This window comes from Sinocyclocheilus grahami, unplaced genomic scaffold (genome assembly GCF_001515645.1).
Source record: "Sinocyclocheilus grahami isolate Dianchi unplaced genomic scaffold, SAMN03320097.WGS_v1.1 scaffold2260.1, whole genome shotgun sequence".
In the NCBI taxonomy this organism is placed as follows: Eukaryota; Metazoa; Chordata; class Actinopteri; order Cypriniformes; family Cyprinidae; genus Sinocyclocheilus; species Sinocyclocheilus grahami.
The window spans coordinates 35691-57916 of record NW_015507439.1 but is presented as its reverse complement, the minus strand read 5'-3'; the positions used below and the strand labels follow the sequence as shown (position 1 = coordinate 57916).

The 22226-nt window shown below is 37.5% G+C and overlaps 1 protein-coding gene and 1 long non-coding RNA gene across 2 annotated transcripts in view; both read left to right on the top strand.

Annotated features, from left to right (window-relative positions):
* LOC107574524 (B-cell receptor CD22-like) overlaps positions 1-22226 on the top strand; it is a 41128-nt gene that overhangs the window by 9869 nt on the left and 9033 nt on the right. The window contains exons 3-10 of the mRNA XM_016260981.1: positions 685-838; positions 937-1185; positions 8299-8553; positions 8660-8914; positions 18046-18294; positions 18405-18647; positions 18740-18830; positions 18947-18992. Of these exons, the coding sequence (XP_016116467.1) occupies positions 685-838; positions 937-1185; positions 8299-8553; positions 8660-8914; positions 18046-18294; positions 18405-18647; positions 18740-18830; positions 18947-18992 (1542 nt within the window). The remainder of the gene's footprint in view (positions 1-684; positions 839-936; positions 1186-8298; positions 8554-8659; positions 8915-18045; positions 18295-18404; positions 18648-18739; positions 18831-18946; positions 18993-22226) is intronic.
* Positions 6136-8066, top strand: LOC107574525 (uncharacterized). The gene is made up of 3 exons (XR_001607684.1): positions 6136-6238; positions 6423-6502; positions 7930-8066. It is a non-coding gene; the product is annotated as an uncharacterized lncRNA (long non-coding RNA).

The window sequence follows — 22226 nt, the reverse complement described above, 5'->3', positions numbered from 1 at the left end:
AACGTTCTTAGAATTGACAAGACAGTTGACCCTGAGTGGTCAGCTAAATATCTACAGCGGATCTAAAATATTCATAATTAATCATAACTAGTTATGGTTAATTATTCATATTTCCCATGAGCTGATTCGTTACAGCATCTAGATTGACAGTGGTGCTTATATTGTCCTATAAAAATTACAAATGAAGACAACTTTAAAATGATCTTCAAAGAAATAAAACTTCCATGAATAAAACCTAAAAAAGGAAGGAATATTTAGTTTTCTGCCTATTTCTACGTTATATTTTTGTTTGCGTTTGTATTTTTGATTGCACTTTCTGGTAATTATAATAATTGCCCTCGGCTAAGAAGGAGCGCGTGTAATTTAATTGCTCCCTTCCTGCGTTTAAGTGCGAACTGTAGTTTCGATTGGAGGAATTGCCCTGCTATAGACTATTGGCTGTGCTAATTAGAAGGCGGCCACAGCTGTTTTCACTTTAGTGTCTTAGACTGTGTATTTATCTGATGTCTGTGCGCTGACGCGGAAGCGTTCAGGCCTCCTTGTGTGAAGACCAACGAGTGTAAAGACCTGCGACTTTACCTGCGCGACTTCCCCGAGCAACGAAATCGCCAAGGCACTTAAGTATATTTTTGCTCTTCCCTGTACACACTCTCCTTTTCTGTCCTCTCTTTTTCACCTCTGCAGAGGCTTCAGTATCTGGGAGATAAACAGCAGAACTGTGCCATCAGACTGAGTCATGTGACACAGAATGATGAACGCATGTACTATTTCAGATTCATTACAAATGTAACAAAAGGAAGATGGACTGGTCATCCAGGAGTGGCTCTTGCTGTCACAGGTGACTTTAATGAAGTTTCACTCTTCTTCTGTGCGTTATGTTGAGTAATAATCAGTGTATGACAGCAGCACTAGATATAATGTGTGTGTTGTGTTCAGATCTTCAGGTGGAGGCTCCTGAGAGAGTGACAGAGGGAGATTCAGTGCGTCTGACATGTAAAAGCAGCTGCACTCTGACTGACAGAGCAACATTCATCTGGTACAGAAACTCACAGCCATTAACTGAGAGAAGAGACAGAAACAATCAACTCCTGCTGCAGTCAGTCAGAAGAGAGGATGCAGGCAGATACAGCTGTGCTCTACATGAACACACTTACATCTCTCCTGCTGTTTATCTCAATGTCACGTGTGAGTACAGATTGTTTATTTATTAACTTGTTGAGTTTGTTTGAAACTACACATTTTATTTGTGTCCTCTTTAGATGCACCAAAGAGTGTCTCAGTGTCCATAAGAGGATCTGGTGAAATAGTGGAGGGAGATTCAGTGACTCTGATCTGCAGCAGTGATTCAAACCCACCTGCAGAAAACATCTGGTTTAAGGAGAATCAAAGCTCAGCTGTTGGATCTGGACAGAGTTTCAGTGCACTACAGAGTGGACGCTTCTACTGTGAGGCTCACAATCAACACGGATCTCAGATATCAGATGCTGTTACTGTCACTGTTAAAGGTAGAGCAGCTCATTGACTTAAATTACTTATTCTAAAGTGAAGCAAAATAATCTGTTCCACATGTTTTATTCTTTTGTCTCTGTTGTAGGACGTCTGGTGATATTATACATATCCATTGGAATGGTTTGTGGAGCAGCAGCTATCATCGCAATGGTGCTGATTTGGTAAGATGTGTGTATATTTGATAACAGACGGTGCAATGTATTTCTTTTTCTTTTTTGGAAATATCCAGTGTAGAAGAAAGATTTGTTGACATACTGATTTGAAGACTGACACCTGATCAAAAATACTAAATTGTATTGAACAGTTTAGACAAACAGATTTTCAGCTAATAAAAATGATCATACTCAATATCTTCAAGGAGGAGCAGGATGAAAAAGAGAAATGGAGTCACACAGGAGTCTCAGGTGAGAAAATGCGTTTGACTATCAGTAGTGTACAGATCAGGTAAATTAATTGGTAAATCAAGCACTGAAAGCCTGAATGTAGCTGTGAATTTATATACTGAGTTGCTCATAAACATCAGTGTTTTTTAATCTCTATTGTGCTTTTATTCCATTTCAAAGATGGATCATTCCAGATGTCATCATGACAGACATAAAGCTTGTGATGTTGAGATGAATGAACCTGTTTATGAGAATGTAAGGGTAAGTTTTGCTGATTTACAAAATACTAAACTCTCCTCTTGTTCAGCAAAAATGAATTAAATCCTCTTCAATGTCAGTGAGAATATGAAATGTCTATCGAATGGTCATTTTAAACAACAGAGAACAAGCATGAAAAGTTTTCAGATATGAGCACCATTAGCTAAGGTGGCAGGGCTTAGCAATGATTAATTATTTACTGTTAAAGATTAAATAACAAAGTAACTGATTCCATGCAAAATTTGAAGAGTATTATTTATTAATGTTTTTTATTAACCTGTCTTCTTTCAGCTTGATAAGAAGAGACCATAGTGTTTGGGAAACCTGGTGAAACATTTTATAGCACTTTTGTATCTCTTATGCGTGGAGCGAAAATGTATGTGGAGCCCTGAAAAGCTCTGAAAGTTTACATACAAGTATATAATCAAATGTGTTATTGTAAGTCTGTATTTTTATTTTTTTTAAGTTTGTATTTTATATATATTTTTTGCTTAATTTAAATGTTTTCAGATGCTTTTTTTTTTTACCTTATGCGGGCGGCATTGTTTGTGTTTTCAAGGCAGAGAATAAAGATCTGATCTGAAAGATCTGACTGCAATGATTTTCAATCTTCTGTCATTTAATACCTCAGTATAACAGCATACATAGCAAAGGAGCGAAAATGTATGTGGAGCCCTGAAAAGCTCTGAAAGTTTACATACAAGTATATAATCAAATGTGTTATTGTAAGTCTGTATTTTTATTTTTTTTAAGTTTGTATTTTATATATATTTTTTGCTTAATTTAAATGTTTTCAGATGCTTTTTTTTACCTTATGCGGGCGGCATTGTTTGTGTTTTCAAGGCAGAGAATCAAGATCTGATCTGAAAGATCTGACTGCAATGATTTTCAATCTTCTGTCATTTAATACCTCAGTATAACAGCATACATAGCAATACATTAAGAGATTGTTAGAAGTGCATGCATTTTACTGTTCTATGACCTACAGTACTGTTTACTGGTTAGTTGGTACTAATCTGAGGTGCATTTCCTAAAAGCAACTATGGTCGCAAGTTCCATCTTTACCAATAAAGTTCAATGGAACTTGCGACCAGCTAACAATCATTTTGGGAATGCACCCTTGGTTTGTCTCACTGAAGATGCCATATTTGCGTGTTGTTTGCTCCACCTGCTGGTGACATTATTCCAAAGCAGCATAATTGACTTTATTTCTAAAAACAAATGTTTGTGATACCATGCGTGGCAACTGCTGTAAGTCCACAAGATCATGTGCACATTAGGGGTTTTTTTGAGAATATGAATGTCTGCAGGGAGTGCACATTCTTATACAGTACCTTTGCATGAACGCCTGTTTTTCAAGTCACTAACTGATATGAAACAACCTAGCTTTACAGGACTTAACCTACATTACCTTTGGTTCCCCCAAAGGTTTTCTCATATACTACACCTTTGGTACACATGAGCTTCAATAGCTCGTACTTACGATGCTGAGTTCCTCAGTCCAAACAAATGTAATTTGAGATCAGTGGGTATGCTCATGGATAGATACTCCAGGTGTTATATAGACATCCTTGGCATAGTCACAGTTCATGATGTTACTATAGAACAACAGGTCTGTGAACAAACATGTCTTAAGAATGTTAATGTCTTAAGACATTCTTAACAGAGCTAAGAATCAATGAGTCACCATGGAAACAGACGCTACCAAAAAGCATGCTTTCTACATTCTTCTTCTTTTGTTCAGTGGTCATTTACATACTTAGTGTCTTTTCATTTAATCTTTAATCACTGAGAAGATAACTATAATGTTTGTTTGATGTTAATTATATATTATTAAGACTTATCACAAAAGTATTTTTATTATAGAAAAATACATTATAGAAAGCATTCCATTGCAAAAAAAAAAAGTTTGAATGCAGATCTATGATGTGTGAGATGACAATAAAATAAAAAATATATATAAAATATATTGGAATAAAATAAACAATATCTTCTTATAATAGTGCAATATGCCTGTATGTGTAACCCCGCTTTCTGGTTCTTTCTTTTAACCCATCCGGAAAGGACAACACCGAGACGTAGGCTGAGCTCACTCATCACGTTTACTGGGAGAACTTGCGCAATTGGTGGCTGACTAAATACTTTTTTGCCCCACTGTATGTATGAAGCAAATCTGCCCCAGTGTCTCTCAATTAGAGTGCTCTGCAGTTCCATTCTTCTCCACAGATTAATATCTGAAAAATGTGGGGCGCTGTAGAGCTGGAGAGGACACAGGAATAATTTTGATTATTTCAATCAGAGACATATTGTATGTTGAGTCAGTGTAGGTGGTCTCTGATTCATGCAGAGGCTGGGATTCTGGATGAGGTCATTTATTGTCCCACCCACCTCTACTGCCCACCACTTCATGTCACTTCTCTTTTTGCCAGTAAACCAAAGTTGGAAAAAAAAAGGATGTTAAAGAATAACTTGTCTGTCTGTGGTCAAAGTGATGACATATAATAATCTTACTCAAATTCTTCAGAATTTTTTTTTTTTTCCCCAGGGAAAACCCAGTTGTTGTATTTATATTTGAACATCTCTTCTATCCTGCTACATGCAAAAAACAAAGTGAAACTATAAAAATGGCCTACTATATGGTGAAAAATCTGTGATTCACTGACCAGTCAATGTGGTGGACAGATTTTTTTTAAGCATTTTTGGTTTAATTATCAGAGCAGGGACTTTCAAGTCACAAGCAAGTCTTCAAGTCATATCCCAAGTCCTCAAAGAGTTAAAGTTAATGAGATAATTAAGTGACTAATTAAATGATGATTGTGCATTAGTGATGAACACCTGCTGTTATTGAGAATTACAGAGGATCAGATGTTGATGTTTTATTGGTTAAAATGATGGCACCATCATGCAGATCAGTGTTTGTTTTAGTTGTGCTCTTGACTCGTGCAGTAGACCTCTATTTGTAATAGTGCAATAGTTTGTAAATGTTGAAAAGTAGTGAGCTCAGTGCTATGCTGTGATTAGCTGTTCCTGTAAGCTGAAATATTCATCATGAACTGACCCTCATGCAAAAGAGTTATGTTATTTTTATGTCTTCTTATTTCACAGATGTGTCTGCATTTTCATAGTCAACACTATTAAATTACTGTACACTAACAAAAACCACGCTATTAGTTTCAGTGAAATATTTTTTAATCTGCTGAATGTTAACACAAAGAGCTGTTTGACACACACAGACATCAAGAACCAGCATATGAATCTCAACAATGGTGACAATCAACAAAATGTTTCATGCTGCAATGCATACTGGGTAACACCACAGTAAAAACTCCCATCATGCACTGCAGTATGAAAAAAATATTGTCACCACTGTTGAGGATCATATGATAAGTGTTCATCTCTAAAACACTGAAGAGACGCTATTGGCTATTATTTTGCAATATTTTGGCATGCTACAGTGGCATTTTTAATTTTTAGGAATTTTTTCATTTTCTGTTCAGAAGCTGTTGCATGGCAGTCAATAAACAAAAGAGTGACTATATCTTCTGCTACTTCACGGTTTGATTCGGCAATGCAGAAATGTTTGCTGTGTAGCAACAATTGTAATTGCTCAGAAGCAAATTGCTTTGAATTAGTGAAAGGGTCAAGAGACTATCTTAAGCAAATCTTGACCACATTATTAATGGTGGCATTGTGTGTGTTTTTTTCAGTTGACTTCATCTAAGGTTGTGGCTAAACTCAGACGTAGTTCTTGTGTTTCTCTTTTCTTCAATGATGTTGATTGTTAACCGCAGGTGTTCATCACTAATGATCACTCATCATGTAATTAGTTACTTAATTATCTCATTAACTTTAACTCTTTGAGGACTTGGGATATGACTTGAAGACTTGCTTGTGACTTGAAAGTCCCTCCTCTGTTAATTATAAATAAATGCCATTGGATCATGGTGTGCTGTTTATAGTTGCTTGTGTGGGCAGCACCCAAGAAAGAGGAAGAAACATTTCTCTCTGCATGGTCTTTTTAAAAGAAGCCATGTTAATAATGTGAAATCAGTATAACGCTTGCTGGAGGTCAGACTCACCAGAGCACGGTAAGAGTTAATAATGTGATTATTATGTGAATATTGTAGATTGTGTGTGTGAATATTTGGTTAATATGTGAATATAGTCCCGTTAATACTGTACAACACACTGACTTATTCAATAGGAAATATGCTTACTGAAAACTTAATTGAGATATTTTTTGGTTAAATATTTTTTCTTTTTCTTTTGAAGCTAAAGATTGTGTGTTACTGTAGTGATGTCAGTCAGAATGGCTCCTCCTTTTGCTCTGGTGTTTCTGCTCATGATTCATGGTAAGCCATCGGATCATTAACAAATGTTACATAGTTGCTTATTAATTAAACTTGTTCTTTGTTACTTACTTTAGCTGGGGGTCTGCCAATCATGGACTCCCTGTTGAATCATCATAGATTAATCATAAATATATATATTATTAATCAAAACTACAATATCATGTAAATGTTAGTCAGAGCTACAGTTTAAAAATTATTCTGGACCCTCCTTTTGTGCTCTATACAGAATCTAAACTACTTCCATCTGCAGAGGTGTAAAATCCAGGTTCAGAAAGTAAAAGGTAGCTCAGGCTTTAGGACGTGAACACTTCATACAATCCTCAACAATGGTGACAATATTTTTCCATACTACAGTGCATGATGGGAGTTTTTACTATGTTGTTACCCAGCATGCATTGCAGCCAGAAGCAGTTTTTTGATTACCACCATTGCTAAGATTCATTCATAATATATTATATGTGATTTTTTTTAAATTATGTATATGGAATCATACATAAACAGGCTAGCTTCTGACAGCTTATCATTTTCAAACAGACAATATTTTCTCACTGTACAACTCAGTACTCTCTGCTTTACATCAGCACATACATGGTTACTGAGAAAAATTTAACATAAAAGTTGAGGGTCAAGAGTCCAACTAAAGCAAACACTGATCTCCATGATGGTGCCATCATTTTAACCAATAAAACATCAACATCTGATCCTCTGTAATTCTCAATAACAGCAGGTGTTCATCACTAATGCACAATCATCATTTAATTAGTCACTTATTTATCTCATTAACTTTAACTCTTTGAGGACTTAGGATATGACTCAAGACTGGTTTGTGACTTGAAGGGAATAACGTGGTTCCTCCTCTGCTGAAATCAGCTGCTGAGTTCATGGGTGGAATAAACATATGGCAGGACTTTTACTTTCTGACCCCTGGATTGTCCACCTCTGCTTATGTTGTTTTGACTGTTTAGAAGTCATGATAAAGATAAAGAAAACACCATAGTATGTTCCTAAACATCTGAGTAAAAAAGCGAGGTGGGGATTATGAAAATAGGTAAAGATACCACGCTGGGGCAGGAGCAAGACACGCGCGTCTAACTCCAACAACCGTCTGCCATTTTCCCTCGGAATTTTACTCGTTGACCCCTGGATTTTACACTTCTGTCAATCTGGTCACTGTTTCCGCACCCCAAGGATTAGATACAACTTATATAAGAACACTTTTGTTCCTTCACCTAAAATAATGTTTAATTCTAGTGTAAAAAGACATGACTGTGTGACGTTATATTGTTCTGCAGGAGACAAATATCCCCTTAAAAGGAACTATAAAGTATCATCATTTATGCAGTCAATATTTGGGATATGAATATGATGAGCATGAGGGGATAGTGATTTAAAAAATGGGTGAATTATCCCTTTTTTGTGGGTTTCAGGAGTTTATGGGCAGTATGATTGGGGTGCGAGTTATGGCTCTTCACACATCTGTGCAATAAAAGGGTCAACAGTGACAATCCACTGTACTTATACATACCCTACTGGACATCAGATCATGAAAGTGTTCTGGACCAAATTGTAGGATCTGGAAGAATCTACAGCATCTCAAAGATCAGCTCTGATCACAGTGGAGAATACAAGTGCAAGTCCAGAAATAAACTTGGAGAGAAATACTCTGATGCTGTGACTTTAAACATTACGTGTGAGTTAATGATGGTTCAGTAACTGTGACTTTAAATCCTCTAAACATGCTCTATGATGTTACATTTATTATAATACTTAATGACATCAATGTTTTTCTGTGTTAGATCCTCCAAAGAACACCTCAGTGTCCATCAGTCCGTCTGGTGAAATAGTGGAGGGAGATTCAGTGACTCTGAGCTGCAGCAGTGATTCAAACCCACCTGCAAAAATCAGCTGGTTTAAAGGAGGAACAATTCTAGGATCTGGAAGAATCTACAGCATCTCAAAGATCAGCTCTGATGAGAATGGAGAATACAAGTGCAAATCCAGAAATAAACATGGAGAGAAATACTCTGATACTGTGACTTTAAACGTCATGTGTGAGTTAATGATGGTTCAGTAACAGTGACTTTAAATACTCTAAACAGAGTCTATGATGTAAAATTTATGGTGATACTTAATGATGTCAAAGTGTTTCTGTGTTAGATCCTTCAAAGAGCGTCTCATTGTCCATCAGTCCATCTGGTGAAATAGTGGAGGGAGATTCAGTAACTCTGAGCTGCAGCAGTGATTCAAACCCACCTGCAGAAATAAGCTGGTTTAAAGGAGGAACGTTTGTAGGATCTGGAAGAATCTACAGCATCTCAAAGATCAGCTCTGATCACAGTGGAGAATACAAGTGCAAGTCCAGAAATAAACATGGAGAGAAATACTCTGACAATGTGATGCTGAATGTGATGTGTAAGTGAATGTCGATGCAAGAACTGACAATAGATCTGCCAGTTCCAGTGTATTTTATTACTGTTCATTGATGAGACATTTCATTTTTGCTATTTTAGATGCTCCAAGAAGTGTAGTGGTGTCCATCAGTCCATCTGGTGAAATAGTGGAGGAAGATTCAGTGACTCTGAGCTGCAACAGTGATTCAAACCCACCTGCAGAAATCATCTGGTTTAAAGGAAGAACCCTTGTAGGATCTGGAAGAATCTACAACATCTCAAAGATCAGCACTGATGACAGTGGAGAATACAAGTGCAAGTCCAGAAATAATCATGGAGTTAAAAACGCTGATGCTGTGACTTTAAACGTCATGTGTAAGTTAATGATTTTTAACATAATAGTTTTTAAATTTTAGCTCTGATTTAAGTTTACATGATATTGTATTTTTTCATTAAAAAAAGAGGATTCAACAGGTAGTCCAATAGTTGGCAAATCCCCAGCTAAATAAATTCACAATGAAACAAGTGTATTTGATAAGTGACTACGTTGCATTTCTTATTTCCCAGTTAATAGTCTTTGAAGGTTCCAGCAATGTAAAGTATGGTTACACTTTATTTCGATAGTCCACTTTATACATTCTATTAACTACAAGTAACTTTGTAACTACATGTCAACTAGTTCTCATTAATTTGCAACTACATGTCTACTAACTCTCAGAGTAGAGTGTTAGAGTAGGTTTAGGGTTAGTAGAATAAGTTGACAAAGAAAGTGTTAGAAGACATTAAGCAGACAGTCTACTAATACTCTACTAACTGATAGTTGACATGTAGTTGCAAAGTTACTTACTGTTAATAGAATGTCTAAAGTGGACTATCGAAATAAAGTGTTACCTAAAGTACATAGGCAAAAATATGTGGGCTATTCTTGTAATTAATGGGGTTGACTCTCACAATCACACCAGTCTTTTAAACAAACAATTTGAGTACAATAGTGTCTACAGTGTATCTTTTCTGCTCCTGCATGACAATATTCAGAGTGAGATCCATTAAGAAATTATTTACTGACTCTAGTCTGAAAGATCTTGATCACATCCCATAACAACATATCGTCGGCCCAGGTCTGGCCCACATCAGGCACATCTGGAATGATGGCACTTGGGCAGACCGCTCCTGTTTGCCAGATTTGGGCCAAAAGCAGGCCATAGCAATGCCACATATAAGCCAAGAATAAAGTAATAAAGTTTGGACCTTGGACCTTACCAGATAAGGTCCACCTTGCACAGTGGACCTTATCTGAGCCACAAAAGCATGCAGTCACCAATCACCATTATGGTGGCTTCAAATTAAACACATTTTTGAGATTTAAAATCTGTTAATTCTCAATAAGAACTTATGTAGACCTCTAACACAAATAAAGTCAGTCTGGTTAGTAATAAGTGAAGCTGGTAATGCTGTTTGTGTTGTTTAATCCTGCTCTGCTGACGTCTTCAGAGATTTAATGCCTTGTATCTTCAGCTGAATTAATCTAAGGCTGTGGCTGCAGTCAGTTGTAGTTCTTGAGTTTCTGTTTGTCCCTTTTTTCTGTTCTCTTCTTTCCTTCAGTGATTTTGCTTGTTAACAAGCGTAGACAAGCTGAGAGGATTCTATAAATAGTATATGAAGACTTTGTGACCTATTTTGTGAGATAAGGTCCAGTGTGGTTTATTTATTTGTTCTTGGTTGACATGTGGCATTGCTATGGCGTGCTTGTGGCCCAGATCTGGCAAACAGGAGCAGTCCACCCAAGTGCCATCATTCCACGCTACATGTGGGCCAGATCATCATTCCACATGTGCCAGATGTGTTCCGGATCTGGGCCTACAATATGTTGCTATCTGGAATGAAGTACAGATCTGAACACGAATGTAGTGATTTTACTTTCACCCACCCAGTGAGGTGAAATAATGTAGTGATGGATACTCATGTCCCCAATGACATGGCGATTTTTGGATCATGTGTCACTTATGTTGTGGTTATAAGTATATCATGTGGGGTTGTTGCTATGGGATTCAAGGTTTGAGTGGGTTATATGACATCAAGAGAGAGTGACAAGGAAGTGCCAGTGAGCTGTATGTACTTAACTTTGCCCAACAGTTTTAAAGTAAAAGCACATTGACACAGTTTGAATCCAGAGATATTATTTCAGATACACAACATGGCATCTGAAGTCCTGTAACTTGACATTGTGGCTGCTTTAGCTAGCTTGTGAAGCCCAGATAACTTAGAAAGAATGCTTGAGCTGAAATGGACGGTGGAGATAATGTGGTCGTTGCACCAAAATCAACGGGACCGAGCACTACATTCAGCATACGGCCACCTGAGCCACTAGACTTTTCTAAACCATGGGAGATGAGGGTGATGATGTTATTTGTGGATTACCACTAGCAGACACTGATGAAAGAAAGTATGACGCACTAAAAGCAGGCTTTGAGGCACACTTTATTGGGAAGAGAAATGTAATTTATGAACGGGCACGGAAAACCCAACTGTTGATTTTTTTTATGACAGCTTTGAATGCTCTGGCTGAACATTATAATTACTCAGCATTATGTGACAAGCTGATTAGAGACAGGCTCATTGTGGGGTTGGCAGACAGACAGCTTTCTGAGCGTATGCAGCTGGATCTTGAGCTGACCTTGGAAAAAGCAAGTGTAATGGTGAAATGACAGCAAGCACTGTCAGACACTGTGGCTGCAGATGCTAGCTCGGTTTATTTTTTTTATATATATATTATAAAATAACATTTTAAATAATACATTACATTTATTTATACAGGGACAATGCACAATAAAAGTGTTGTGCCAGCTATAAAGCTAATTTGCATCTGCAGTCCCTGGGCAGGATGTTGTTGCAAAATTACAATATTCAGTCACAAACAATACTATATATTCCTCCAAAGGGGAATAGTCCTAATCTAAAGTCACACGTATCACACTCCAGTAAGATGAATAGCAATCAATGCCATAAATGTGGTAGCTCTCCGGCACACACAAAGTGTGATTGTCCAGCAAATTATGTAAAATGTCACTTCTGCTGGAAAAAAATGCCACTGCAAGCAGGCATGTGCATCATCAAAAACTGTGTGGGAAGTGTGTGAGGGTGACCCTATATTGCTGGACAGCATCACAAGACCTGCCAAACCATGGAAGGTGGACTTAGACCTAAAAGAGTGCCATTTAAAATTGATGGTGTGGATGTCACCATCATTCCAGCAGACATGTTTGAGAAGATTTTTTTTAAAAACGTACCTGTCCTCAGGGATGCAACAAGGCTGTTGCTGGGACGAGGGCAAGTCCCCTTACATGCAGTTGGAGTTACTGTTGTCTGCTGTTAAATAAAGGTGGAAAACAGTCTGAGGAAGATGTGTATGTAATCAGAGATTTGCACACTGCACTTCTGGGCAGACCGGCTATTGCAAGGATTGAGCTTGTGGTGTGATTAGATAGCATTGATGTTGAAACATTTAAGCTACCCAAAATTGTGGAGCAGTCTAGGTGAAGTACAACAGCCATATATCATCAGTCTTAAACCATGGGCTTCTCCATTCTGCTGTCAGTTGAACAGACATTAGGAATGCTAGCTGGAGCGCAGAGTTTTAGTATGTCACATTGACGATGTTCTAGTGTTAGAGAGAACAAAGGAGGAGTGTGACATTCAACTGCACGTAGTTCTGAAGAAAATGCAAAGGGCAGGCATCACTCTCAATGTCGAGAAGTGAGTTGTTGTTGAAGCAAAAAGTACACTTTTTAGGTCATGTTATTTCTGCTGATGGAATTAGTCCTGACTCAATGAAAACAGCAGCCATCAGGAATATGACAGAGCCCTCAAATGTGAGTGAAATGAGGAGCTTCCTGGGGATGGTAAATCAGCAAGGAAAGTTAATTCCTCAACTAGCAGACAAAGACAAAGCTCTCCGCAACCTGCTGTCGAAAAATAACTGTTGGATTTGGGGCATTGAACAGGCCAAAACTTTTCAAACTCTGAAAGATATACTGTCATCTCCTGTTCTGACAACATTTTAAGTAATACATTACATTTATTTATACAGGGACAATGCACAATAAAAGTGTTGTGCCAGCTATAAAGCTAATTTGCATCTGCAGTCCCTGGGCAGGATGTTGTTGCAAAATTACAATATTCAGTCACAAACAATACTATATATTCCTCCAAAGGGGAATAGTCCTAATCTAAAGTCACACGTATCACACTCCAGTAAGATGAATAGCAATCAATGCCATAAATGTGGTAGCTCTCCGGCACACACAAAGTGTGATTGTCCAGCAAATTATGTAAAATGTCACTTCTGCTGGAAAAAAATGCCACTGCAAGCAGGCATGTGCATCATCAAAAACTGTGTGGGAAGTGTGTGAGGGTGACCCTATATTGCTGGACAGCATCACAAGACCTGCCAAACCATGGAAGGTGGACTTCGACCTAAAAGAGTGCCATTTAAAATTGATGGTGTGGATGTCACCATCATTCCAGCAGACATGTTTGAGAAGATTTTTTTTAAAAACGTACCTGTCCTCAGGGATGCAACAAGGCTGTTGCTGGGACGAGGACAAGTCCCCTTACATGCAGTTGGAGTTACCAGTCTGTTGTTAAATAAAGGTGGAAAACAGTCTGAGGAAGATGTGTATGTAATCAGAGATTTGCACACTGCACTTCTGGGCAGACCGGCTATTGCAAGGATTGAGCTTGTGGTGTGATTAGATAGCATTGATGTTGAAACATTTAAGCTACCCAAAATTGTGGAGCAGTCTAGGTGAAGTACAACAGCCATATATCATCAGTCTTAAACCATGGGCTTCTCCATTCTGCTGTCAGTTGAACAGACATTAGGAATGCTAGCTGGAGCGCAGAGTTTTAGTAAGTTAGATTCCAATATGGGATTCTGGCAAATACCATTGTCAGAGAATTCTGCACAGTGCAAAACGTTCATAATCCCATTTGGTTGTTACTTCTCAAAATGCTTCCTTTCGGAATAACCGCTGTAGAACACTTCCAGAATAGAATGTCTTCAGAGGTCACTGGCAGGCTGGAAGGCATGGTATGTCACATTGACGATGTTCTAGTGTTAGAGAGAACAAAGGAGGAGTGTGACATTCAACTGCACGTAGTTCTGAAGAAAATGCAAAGGGCAGGCATCACTCTCAATGTCGAGAAGTGAGTTGTTGTTGAAGCAAAAAGTACACTTTTTAGGTCATGTTATTTCTGCTGATGGAATTAGTCCTGACTCAATGAAAACAGCAGCCATCAGGAATATGACAGAGCCCTCAAATGTGAGTGAAATGAGGAGCTTCCTGGGGATGGTAAATCAGCAAGGAAAGTTAATTCCTCAACTAGCAGACAAAGACAAAGCTCTCCGCAACCTGCTGTCGAAAAATAACTGTTGGATTTGGGGCATTGAACAGGCCAAAACTTTTCAAACTCTGAAAGATATACTGTCATCTCCTGTTCTGACTATCCAGGACTCAAAGAGACTGTAAATTATCAGTCGAAGTTTCATCCTATGGACCATAGTCCTTATGCAGAGGTGGCAGGAAGGTTGGAAGCCAATAGTTTACTCATTGAGATCTCTCACTCAGACCGAGCAGAGATATATATATAAGTTGAAAAAGAGGCACTGAGTCTAACATGGGCATGCAAAATTTTAAAGGATTTTCTCATTTGCAAGCATTTTGTATTGAAAACCGACCACAAGCTTAAGTGACTAATTAAATGATGATTGTGCATTAGTGATGAACACCTGCTGTTATTGAGAATTACAGAGGATCAGATGTTGATGTTTTATTGGTTAAAATGATGGCACCATCATGGAGATCAGTGTTTGCTTTAGTTGGGCTCTTGACCCTTTTGATAAAACAGAGTTACTTGCTTTTAAACAATTACAGTATTGTTTACCAATAAGCATTAGTGAAGTTGCACATTGCCAACTTAAAAGCTTGAGAAAGCAGCTTACATGTTCTGCTTTTAACTCACCTGAGTGACTTTTGTGAAGTTGTTTCTCTTTGGTTTATAGACTAACATTCAGCTGTTACAGAACAAAAAAAAAAGGCATATCAAACAAATGCAACCATGATGCTTAAATATTGAAAATAAAAAGGCAATTCATTGCTCAGGCTTTTAGACATGAGCACTTATCATATGATCCTCAACAGTGGTGACAATTATTCATGCTGCAGTGCATGATGGGAGTTTTTACTATGGTGTTACCCAGCATGCATTGCAGCATGAAGCATTTTGTTGATTGTCACCATTGTTGAGATTCATATGCTGGTTCTTGATGTCTGTGTGTGTCTTTATCATTCAGGCAGTAATTATTACATGCATAATACAGTTTCAACATCAATTTGATGTAACTTTTAGAGAAAGACTTTCATTGCATGCTGAACTTTATCAATCATTTAAAATCTAAACACATAAAAAAATTAATAAAAGAAGCTAGCTTGAATATGATCAGGTTGGTCCCTGATAATTTTCTATAATCAGCTAACAGCTGTTAAATTAGAGCACTGTTCTCACTGCCTTCCAACACTATATGCATTAATTACAGAGAGTCTAGAGACAAGAAGTCAAGGGTCAAGAGCACAACTAAAGCAAACACTGATCTCCATGATGCTGAGTTCATGGGTGGAATAAACATATGGCAGGACTTTTACTTTCTGACCCCTGGATTGTCCGCCTCTGATGCATTGTGACATGAATAAATTATGCAGCTGCATTGCCTTAGTATTTTCTTTTATTTTTACTATTTGCTTTTATTTTTGTTATTTTTGTTGTGACTTTTTACTGCCTTGTTTTGTGACGTTCAGAAATCACATAAAAATTATTAGAATATTTTGTCACCATTGCTGAGATTCACATGCTGATTCTTCATGTCTATGAGTGCCAGAATGGAAACCTATTTCTGAACCATATATATATAGAAGTTGTTTATGAAGTTTTTCTCACATTGTAACCTCACATAACTGCAACAACATAGAAATCATTAAAGCATTATAGTTTTAGATTATTTGCAATCAGAGACTCCGTTACATGACATGATTTAACTATAAATTCATTGCCATCATATATATTTCTTTAATACACACAATTGTGCCAGCTCTGATCCTCTGTAATTCTCAATAACAGCAGCTGTTCATCACTAATGCACAATCATTTAATTAGTCACTTAATTATCTCATTAACTTTAACTCTTTGAGGACTTGGGATTTGACTCGAGACGCGTTTGTGACTTGAAAGGAATGACTTGGTTCCTCCTCTGCTGAAATCAGCTGCTGAGTTCATGGGTGGAATAAACATATGGCAGGACTTTTACTTTCTGACCCCTGGATTGTCCGCCTCTGATGCATTGTGACATGAATAAATTATGCAGCTGCATTGCCTTAGTATTTTCTTTTATTTTTACTATTTGCTTTTATTTTTGTTATTTTTGTTGTGACTTTTTACTGCCTTGTTTTGTGATGTTCAGAAATCACATAAAAATTATTAGAATATTTTGTCACCATTGCTGAGATTCACATGCTGATTCTTCGTGTCTATGAGTGCCAGAATGGAAACCTATTTCTGAACCATATATATATATAAGTTGTTTATGAAGTTTTTCTCACATTGTAATCTCACAAAAATAAACTTAAATTTAAAAAGTCAAGGGTCAAGAGGCAACTAAAGCAAACACTATTTACAAAAACGGTAAGTTGAAGAAAAAAAAACATATAAACATTAATTCTTAATAAAGAACATCTGTTTTAGATACTCCAGAAATAAAGTCAAACTGGTTAGTAATGCATGAAGCTGGTGATGCTGTTTGTGGAGATGATTAATTATCTTCTGCTGAGATTTAGGGGGAAGTCGTGGCCTAATGGTTAGCGAGTCGGACTCGTAACCCAAAGGTTGCAGGTTCGAGTCTCGTACCGGCAGGGATTGTAGGTGGGGGGAGTGAATGTACAGCGCTCTCTCCCACCTTCAATACCACGACTGAGGTGCCCTTGAGCAAGGCACCGAACCCCCAACTGCTCCCCGGGCGCCGCAGCATAAAATGGCTGCCCACTGCTCCGGGTGTGTGTTCACGGTTTGTGTGTGTTCACTGCTGTGTGTGTGCACTTTGGATGGGTAAATGCAGAGCACTAATTCTGAGTATGGGTCACCATACTTGGCCACATGTCACTTCACTTTTAATTATCTTCTGCTGAGATCTTGAGAGATTTAAAGTCTTCTTTTATTTCAGTTGATTTCATCTAAGTCTGTGGCTGAAGTCAGTTGTAGTTCTTGTGTTTCTCTTTTCTTCAGTGATTCTGCTTGTTAACGGCAGCTGTTCATCACTAATGATCAATCAGCACTTAATTAATCACAGAATTATCTCATTAACTTTAACACTGCTTCAGTGTTACTTTAACACTCTTTATGCTCCAAGCAGTGTTAGTTTAACACTCGGGAATTTACTGTGTGGGAGACGGGCTGTGAAACCTGTAAGTTTAAACATGTGAACAAAGTTATGTTTTATGACCACGCAGGCTGGAGACTCAGAACTTGAATGTATCTGTTGCTGCCTCCCTGTAGTGGGCTGCAGGCTAAGAACATTGGTGATCTGTTTCTGTCTCTCCCGTTACAGGACAGGGAGTGTCTGTTGAATGGGTACAGTTATCCCTTTCTGATGAAGAGGAGATTATAATGTGGCGCTTCTCCATTTCAGTGCTGTGATTGGTTGCTGGGTCAGAGGGGACACCCACCCTTCTCTCCCCCGTGCAACTCATTTGCACAGTCCAAAACACATGTCATGCATGCAGGCATTTGTCCATTAAAAGCTGAATTTATGTAAGATTAGAAGTATAAAATGGGAGTCTTGTAGTTTAAGGTTTCATTAATGGATTTTTAACTCTCTTTGTTTCACCAACTGCTGCTCCATCCAGAGATAGTAAGGCATTTGTATGGCGGTCACAGGCCAAAACCTTAGGAATTAGTCTCTATCAGAGATCAGATGCTGTTACTGTCACTGTCATGTGTGAGTCTATTACAAACATAAGATGCTAATTCTCTCATTTTGATCATTTCAATTCCTATTACTAATTTTTAAGAATATGTAAAAGGTAATAATCTTATTACTGTTGTTAGACCCACCAAAGAGTGTCTCAGTGTACATCAGTCCGTCTGGTGAAATAGTGGAGGGAGATTCAGTGACTCTGAGCTGCAGCAGTGATTCAAACCCACCTGCTCTGAACTTCAGCTGGTTTAAGGAGAATCAAAGCTCAGCTGTTGGATCTGGACAGAGTTTCAGTGCACTACAGAGTGGACGCTTCTACTGTGAGGCTCACAATCAACACGGATCTCAGAGATCAGATGCTGTTACTGTCACTGTCATGTGTGAGTCTATTACAAACATAAGATGCTAATTCTCTCATTTTGATCATTTCAATTCCTATTACTAATTTTTAAGAATATGTAAAAGGTAATAATCTTATTACTGTTGTTAGACCCACCAAAGAGTGTCTCAGTGTACATCAGTCCGTCTGGTGAAATAGTGGAGGGAGATTCAGTGACTCTGAGCTGCAGCAGTGATTCAAACCCACCTGCTCTGAACTTCAGCTGGTTTAAGGAGAATCAAAGCTCAGCTGTTGGATCTGGACAGAGTTTCAGTGCACTACAGAGTGGACGCTTCTACTGTGAGGCTCACAATCAACACGGATCTCAGAGATCAGACGCTGTTACTGTCACAGGTGAAGCTTTTTTTAACAAACTTGTTTTTTTTTGTTTTTGTTTTTTTACATCAGTTTGGACAGTTCATTTAATTATCTTCTTCCTCTTTCAGTTCACCATAGAGCTGGTAGTACTGTGTTTCAAATCACAGCAGTATCTGGAGGATTATTCATCATCATAAGCATCATTGTACTATTTATAATGTAAATAAAATAAGCTAATATTATTTTATATAATAATAGTATATAAATATCATTATTAACCAATTATTAATTATATATTAAACAGTTTGTTTCTTTCTGTTTTTTTTTTTTGATAGTCAGAGAAAAATTATGAATGGAAGATCTGCAATACATGAGTACGAGGTGAGGTGATAAAAGAACCACAGAATAAAACCAGTTAAATAATAAAACCTAGCTTTTTCCTAAACTGTAAACCCTTGCTGTAGAAAAATGGCCATATTCTGACAGTAACATGCCATTTTCTGAAAAGAAAAAAAAAACTGTAATATACTGTAGAAAACAATGCATTCTGGCAAAGGAAGTGAGTGAATTCAGACACTGTCCTTCAGTGATTTTGCTTGCTATCATCGGGTGTTCATCAGAGAAACAAGCAGAAACACAAAAACAGCAACTGACTTCCAGACTACCAGTTTAGTTTTATTGAAAATTACAACAGTTTTTTTTTAAATAATAACATTTATAGTTACTGTTATGGAGGTCAGTGTTTGCTTTAGTTGTGCCCTTGAACCTAAAAGGGATTATATGATGTAGTTTCAAGCTTGCGTTCTCTTTGGAGTATTACAAGATGTTTGTGCATGGATAAGATCTCTAAAGTCACAAAGACTAAAGTCTCAAACCCTGAGAGAATCATTAAAAAAAGTTAAGACTCATTCACGCTCTCCTAAAACTCCTCATTTAAACACGTCCCCACGTGTCTATGTCACTGTGTGGGAAGATTTGCATAACACCGCCCAAATGTTCACACAAAGAAAGAAGGCGTAGCTTTGATTCTCGCTGTAGTATTGTTGCCGCCGCCGCCGCCATGTCGTGGAGACGCTGTGTGATTTGTTGTGAAAGCAAAACTACTTTCTTTGGCCTTCCAAAGAGGACACGACTAGAAATCAGTGGTTAAGTTGTATTTACAACACTGTTCCAGAACAGTTCAAGCCAAATATTTGTGTATGCGCAGCGGATGGATTTTATGGAGGACTGTTTCCTGAACCTGCGAGAGTAGCCTACAATGCTGTTTGTGTGTGCACAGAGGCTGTTTCTATAAAGTGGGGCAATTCCAACTTTGCAAGGACAGTCTGGCACTTGACTCAACGCCTGTAAGTTTTTATATATAAAGAATTTGCCACTAACGATTCAAACGCGAGTTTGAGCAGTGTAGAGTAGTGCTTGTTGTTTGTCGTTTCTTCGATCAAAAATGCAGAGATGGTTTTATGTTTAAGCAGAGCGATATACAACGCAACGCGTAAAAAGACAGTATAAGTCATAATCAGTAATTATGTCCCCACTGGATGCAACAAATGCCTCGTTTGTAATGGGTTTTATTGGTTTTGTCTCATCGCACCGGGACACGGCATCACAGTATGGAAAGGGGCGTAACATTTCCGTCACACGCTTGAGGTATTCGGCCAATCACAACGCACTGGATAGCTGGCCAATCACAGCACACCTCGCTTTTCAGACTGATGAGCTTTGTAAAAATTGACGTGTTTCAGAAAGGCGGGGCATAGAGGAGCAACAATAATGTACAGTATGTGGAAAATAATGTGTTTTTTAACCTTAAACTGCATAAACACATTGCATTACACCAAATACACAATTATGTTATTTTTAGCATCATCATATGACCCTTTTAACTCTTACCATGAGACATTTTCTGTCTGCTGTAACTGTGTTTTTAAAAAGAACATTTGTGATGGCAAGAAAAAAATTTATCAGGTGATTTTGGTTAAGTTGTGATGATGCCATAATTACAGTGGATTTATCCAGTGTTAAATCTTTAACTACATGGGTAGTTTATCTGTTGTACGTGTTAATTGCAGTAGTGATTCTACAGCATGAGATTGAACAATGTATCACTTATAAATACATTTATATATTACACACACACATAAACACATTTCATTACACCAAATACACAAAATAATGTTATTTTTTTTAGCAACATCATATTCTGTTCTTGTTCCTCTTTACTTCAGTGACTCTGCTTGTTAACAGCAGGTATTCATCACTAATACTCAACAATCACTTACCTATTCACTTAATTAACTCACTGCAACCCTGCGTCAGTGTTACTTTTTCTCTTTGTAGTGTGGACATTACAAGGATTTTCCTGTGGGGTTGAAAGGGTTAAACGTGTAAGATAAAAAGTTACACCCACAAAATTTATTTTAACAATAATAAACTGTAAATTAATTTTATGGCAAACAAACTAGAAAAACAGTAATACAATGGCAACACTGTTGCCAGTAGTTTACTGTAAAATCAAATAAAAACAGCAATGTACTGTAAAACCCAACAGCGATTTGAACTCAATAAAAGGAGACTAAATGCTAAAATTAAATGTTATTCTATGTGTTTTTACAAAATGATATAGGAGATATCTGTTAGTGTTGAATGTTCTGTTGGGATTTAAGAGTTTCTGTTGTCTGAGTTTTGTGGGATGGTTTAAATAGGTATACAAAACTGGAAATAGGCTAAGTAAACATGTATACTATATAACCAAATAAATAAGAAACGTAGAACGTTTATTAGCAAAACGAGTAAGAAAGCTTGGAGGCACGGCATACACCTTGATGTCAAATAAAATAAATAAAAGACACAAAGTTTAAATAAAGTAAAAATCAGCAAATAATGTTGAACCAATTAAATAAGAAACAAATGTTTAAAAAAACTTCCAAAATCACCTTAGATAAATGGCAAAAGTCAATAGGCTTTTCAAAATCCAAAATATTGCCAAACAAGCGTTTTTACATTTCGTTTTGAAACTAAATCATCTGCGATCGTCTTGTCTGTCTCGCCTCACTCTTCTCGTCAGTCAGCTGAACTCACCCTCCTCACTGGAGAAATTAACTCTGATCTGTGATGCGACTGTCGTTCGCAGAGGCAGACAGTAACTAAGTACATTTACTTGAGTATTGTACTTAAGTACACTTTTTGAGTATCTGTACTTTACTTGAGTATTATTTTTTCTGGGAACTTGTGACTTTAACTTCACTACATTTGAAAGACAAATATTGTACTTTTCACTCCACTACATTTCTATCAAGGTCCTCAAAGTAGAAAGTCGTTAGCAGCTTTGAAAGTCAGTGGGCGATTTTTTTCTTCTCTAAAAACGGTCTTTTTTTCAGACAGTTTATCAGTAATCACTCTTGGGGCTACATGAAGTGATTTCCCAGCATTTTTTGTGCACTGACCAATTACAAATGTGATATTTATTTACAACAATTCAATAATAAGAAGTTAATATTGTGGTGACACAATATTGTCTTATTTTGCTAAATTGTGCGGGTGAAAATATTACCTATAAAGCCACAGAAGAACTGTTGTGCGTCTCCTAATAAAACACAATAGGTGTTGGACTTGAAG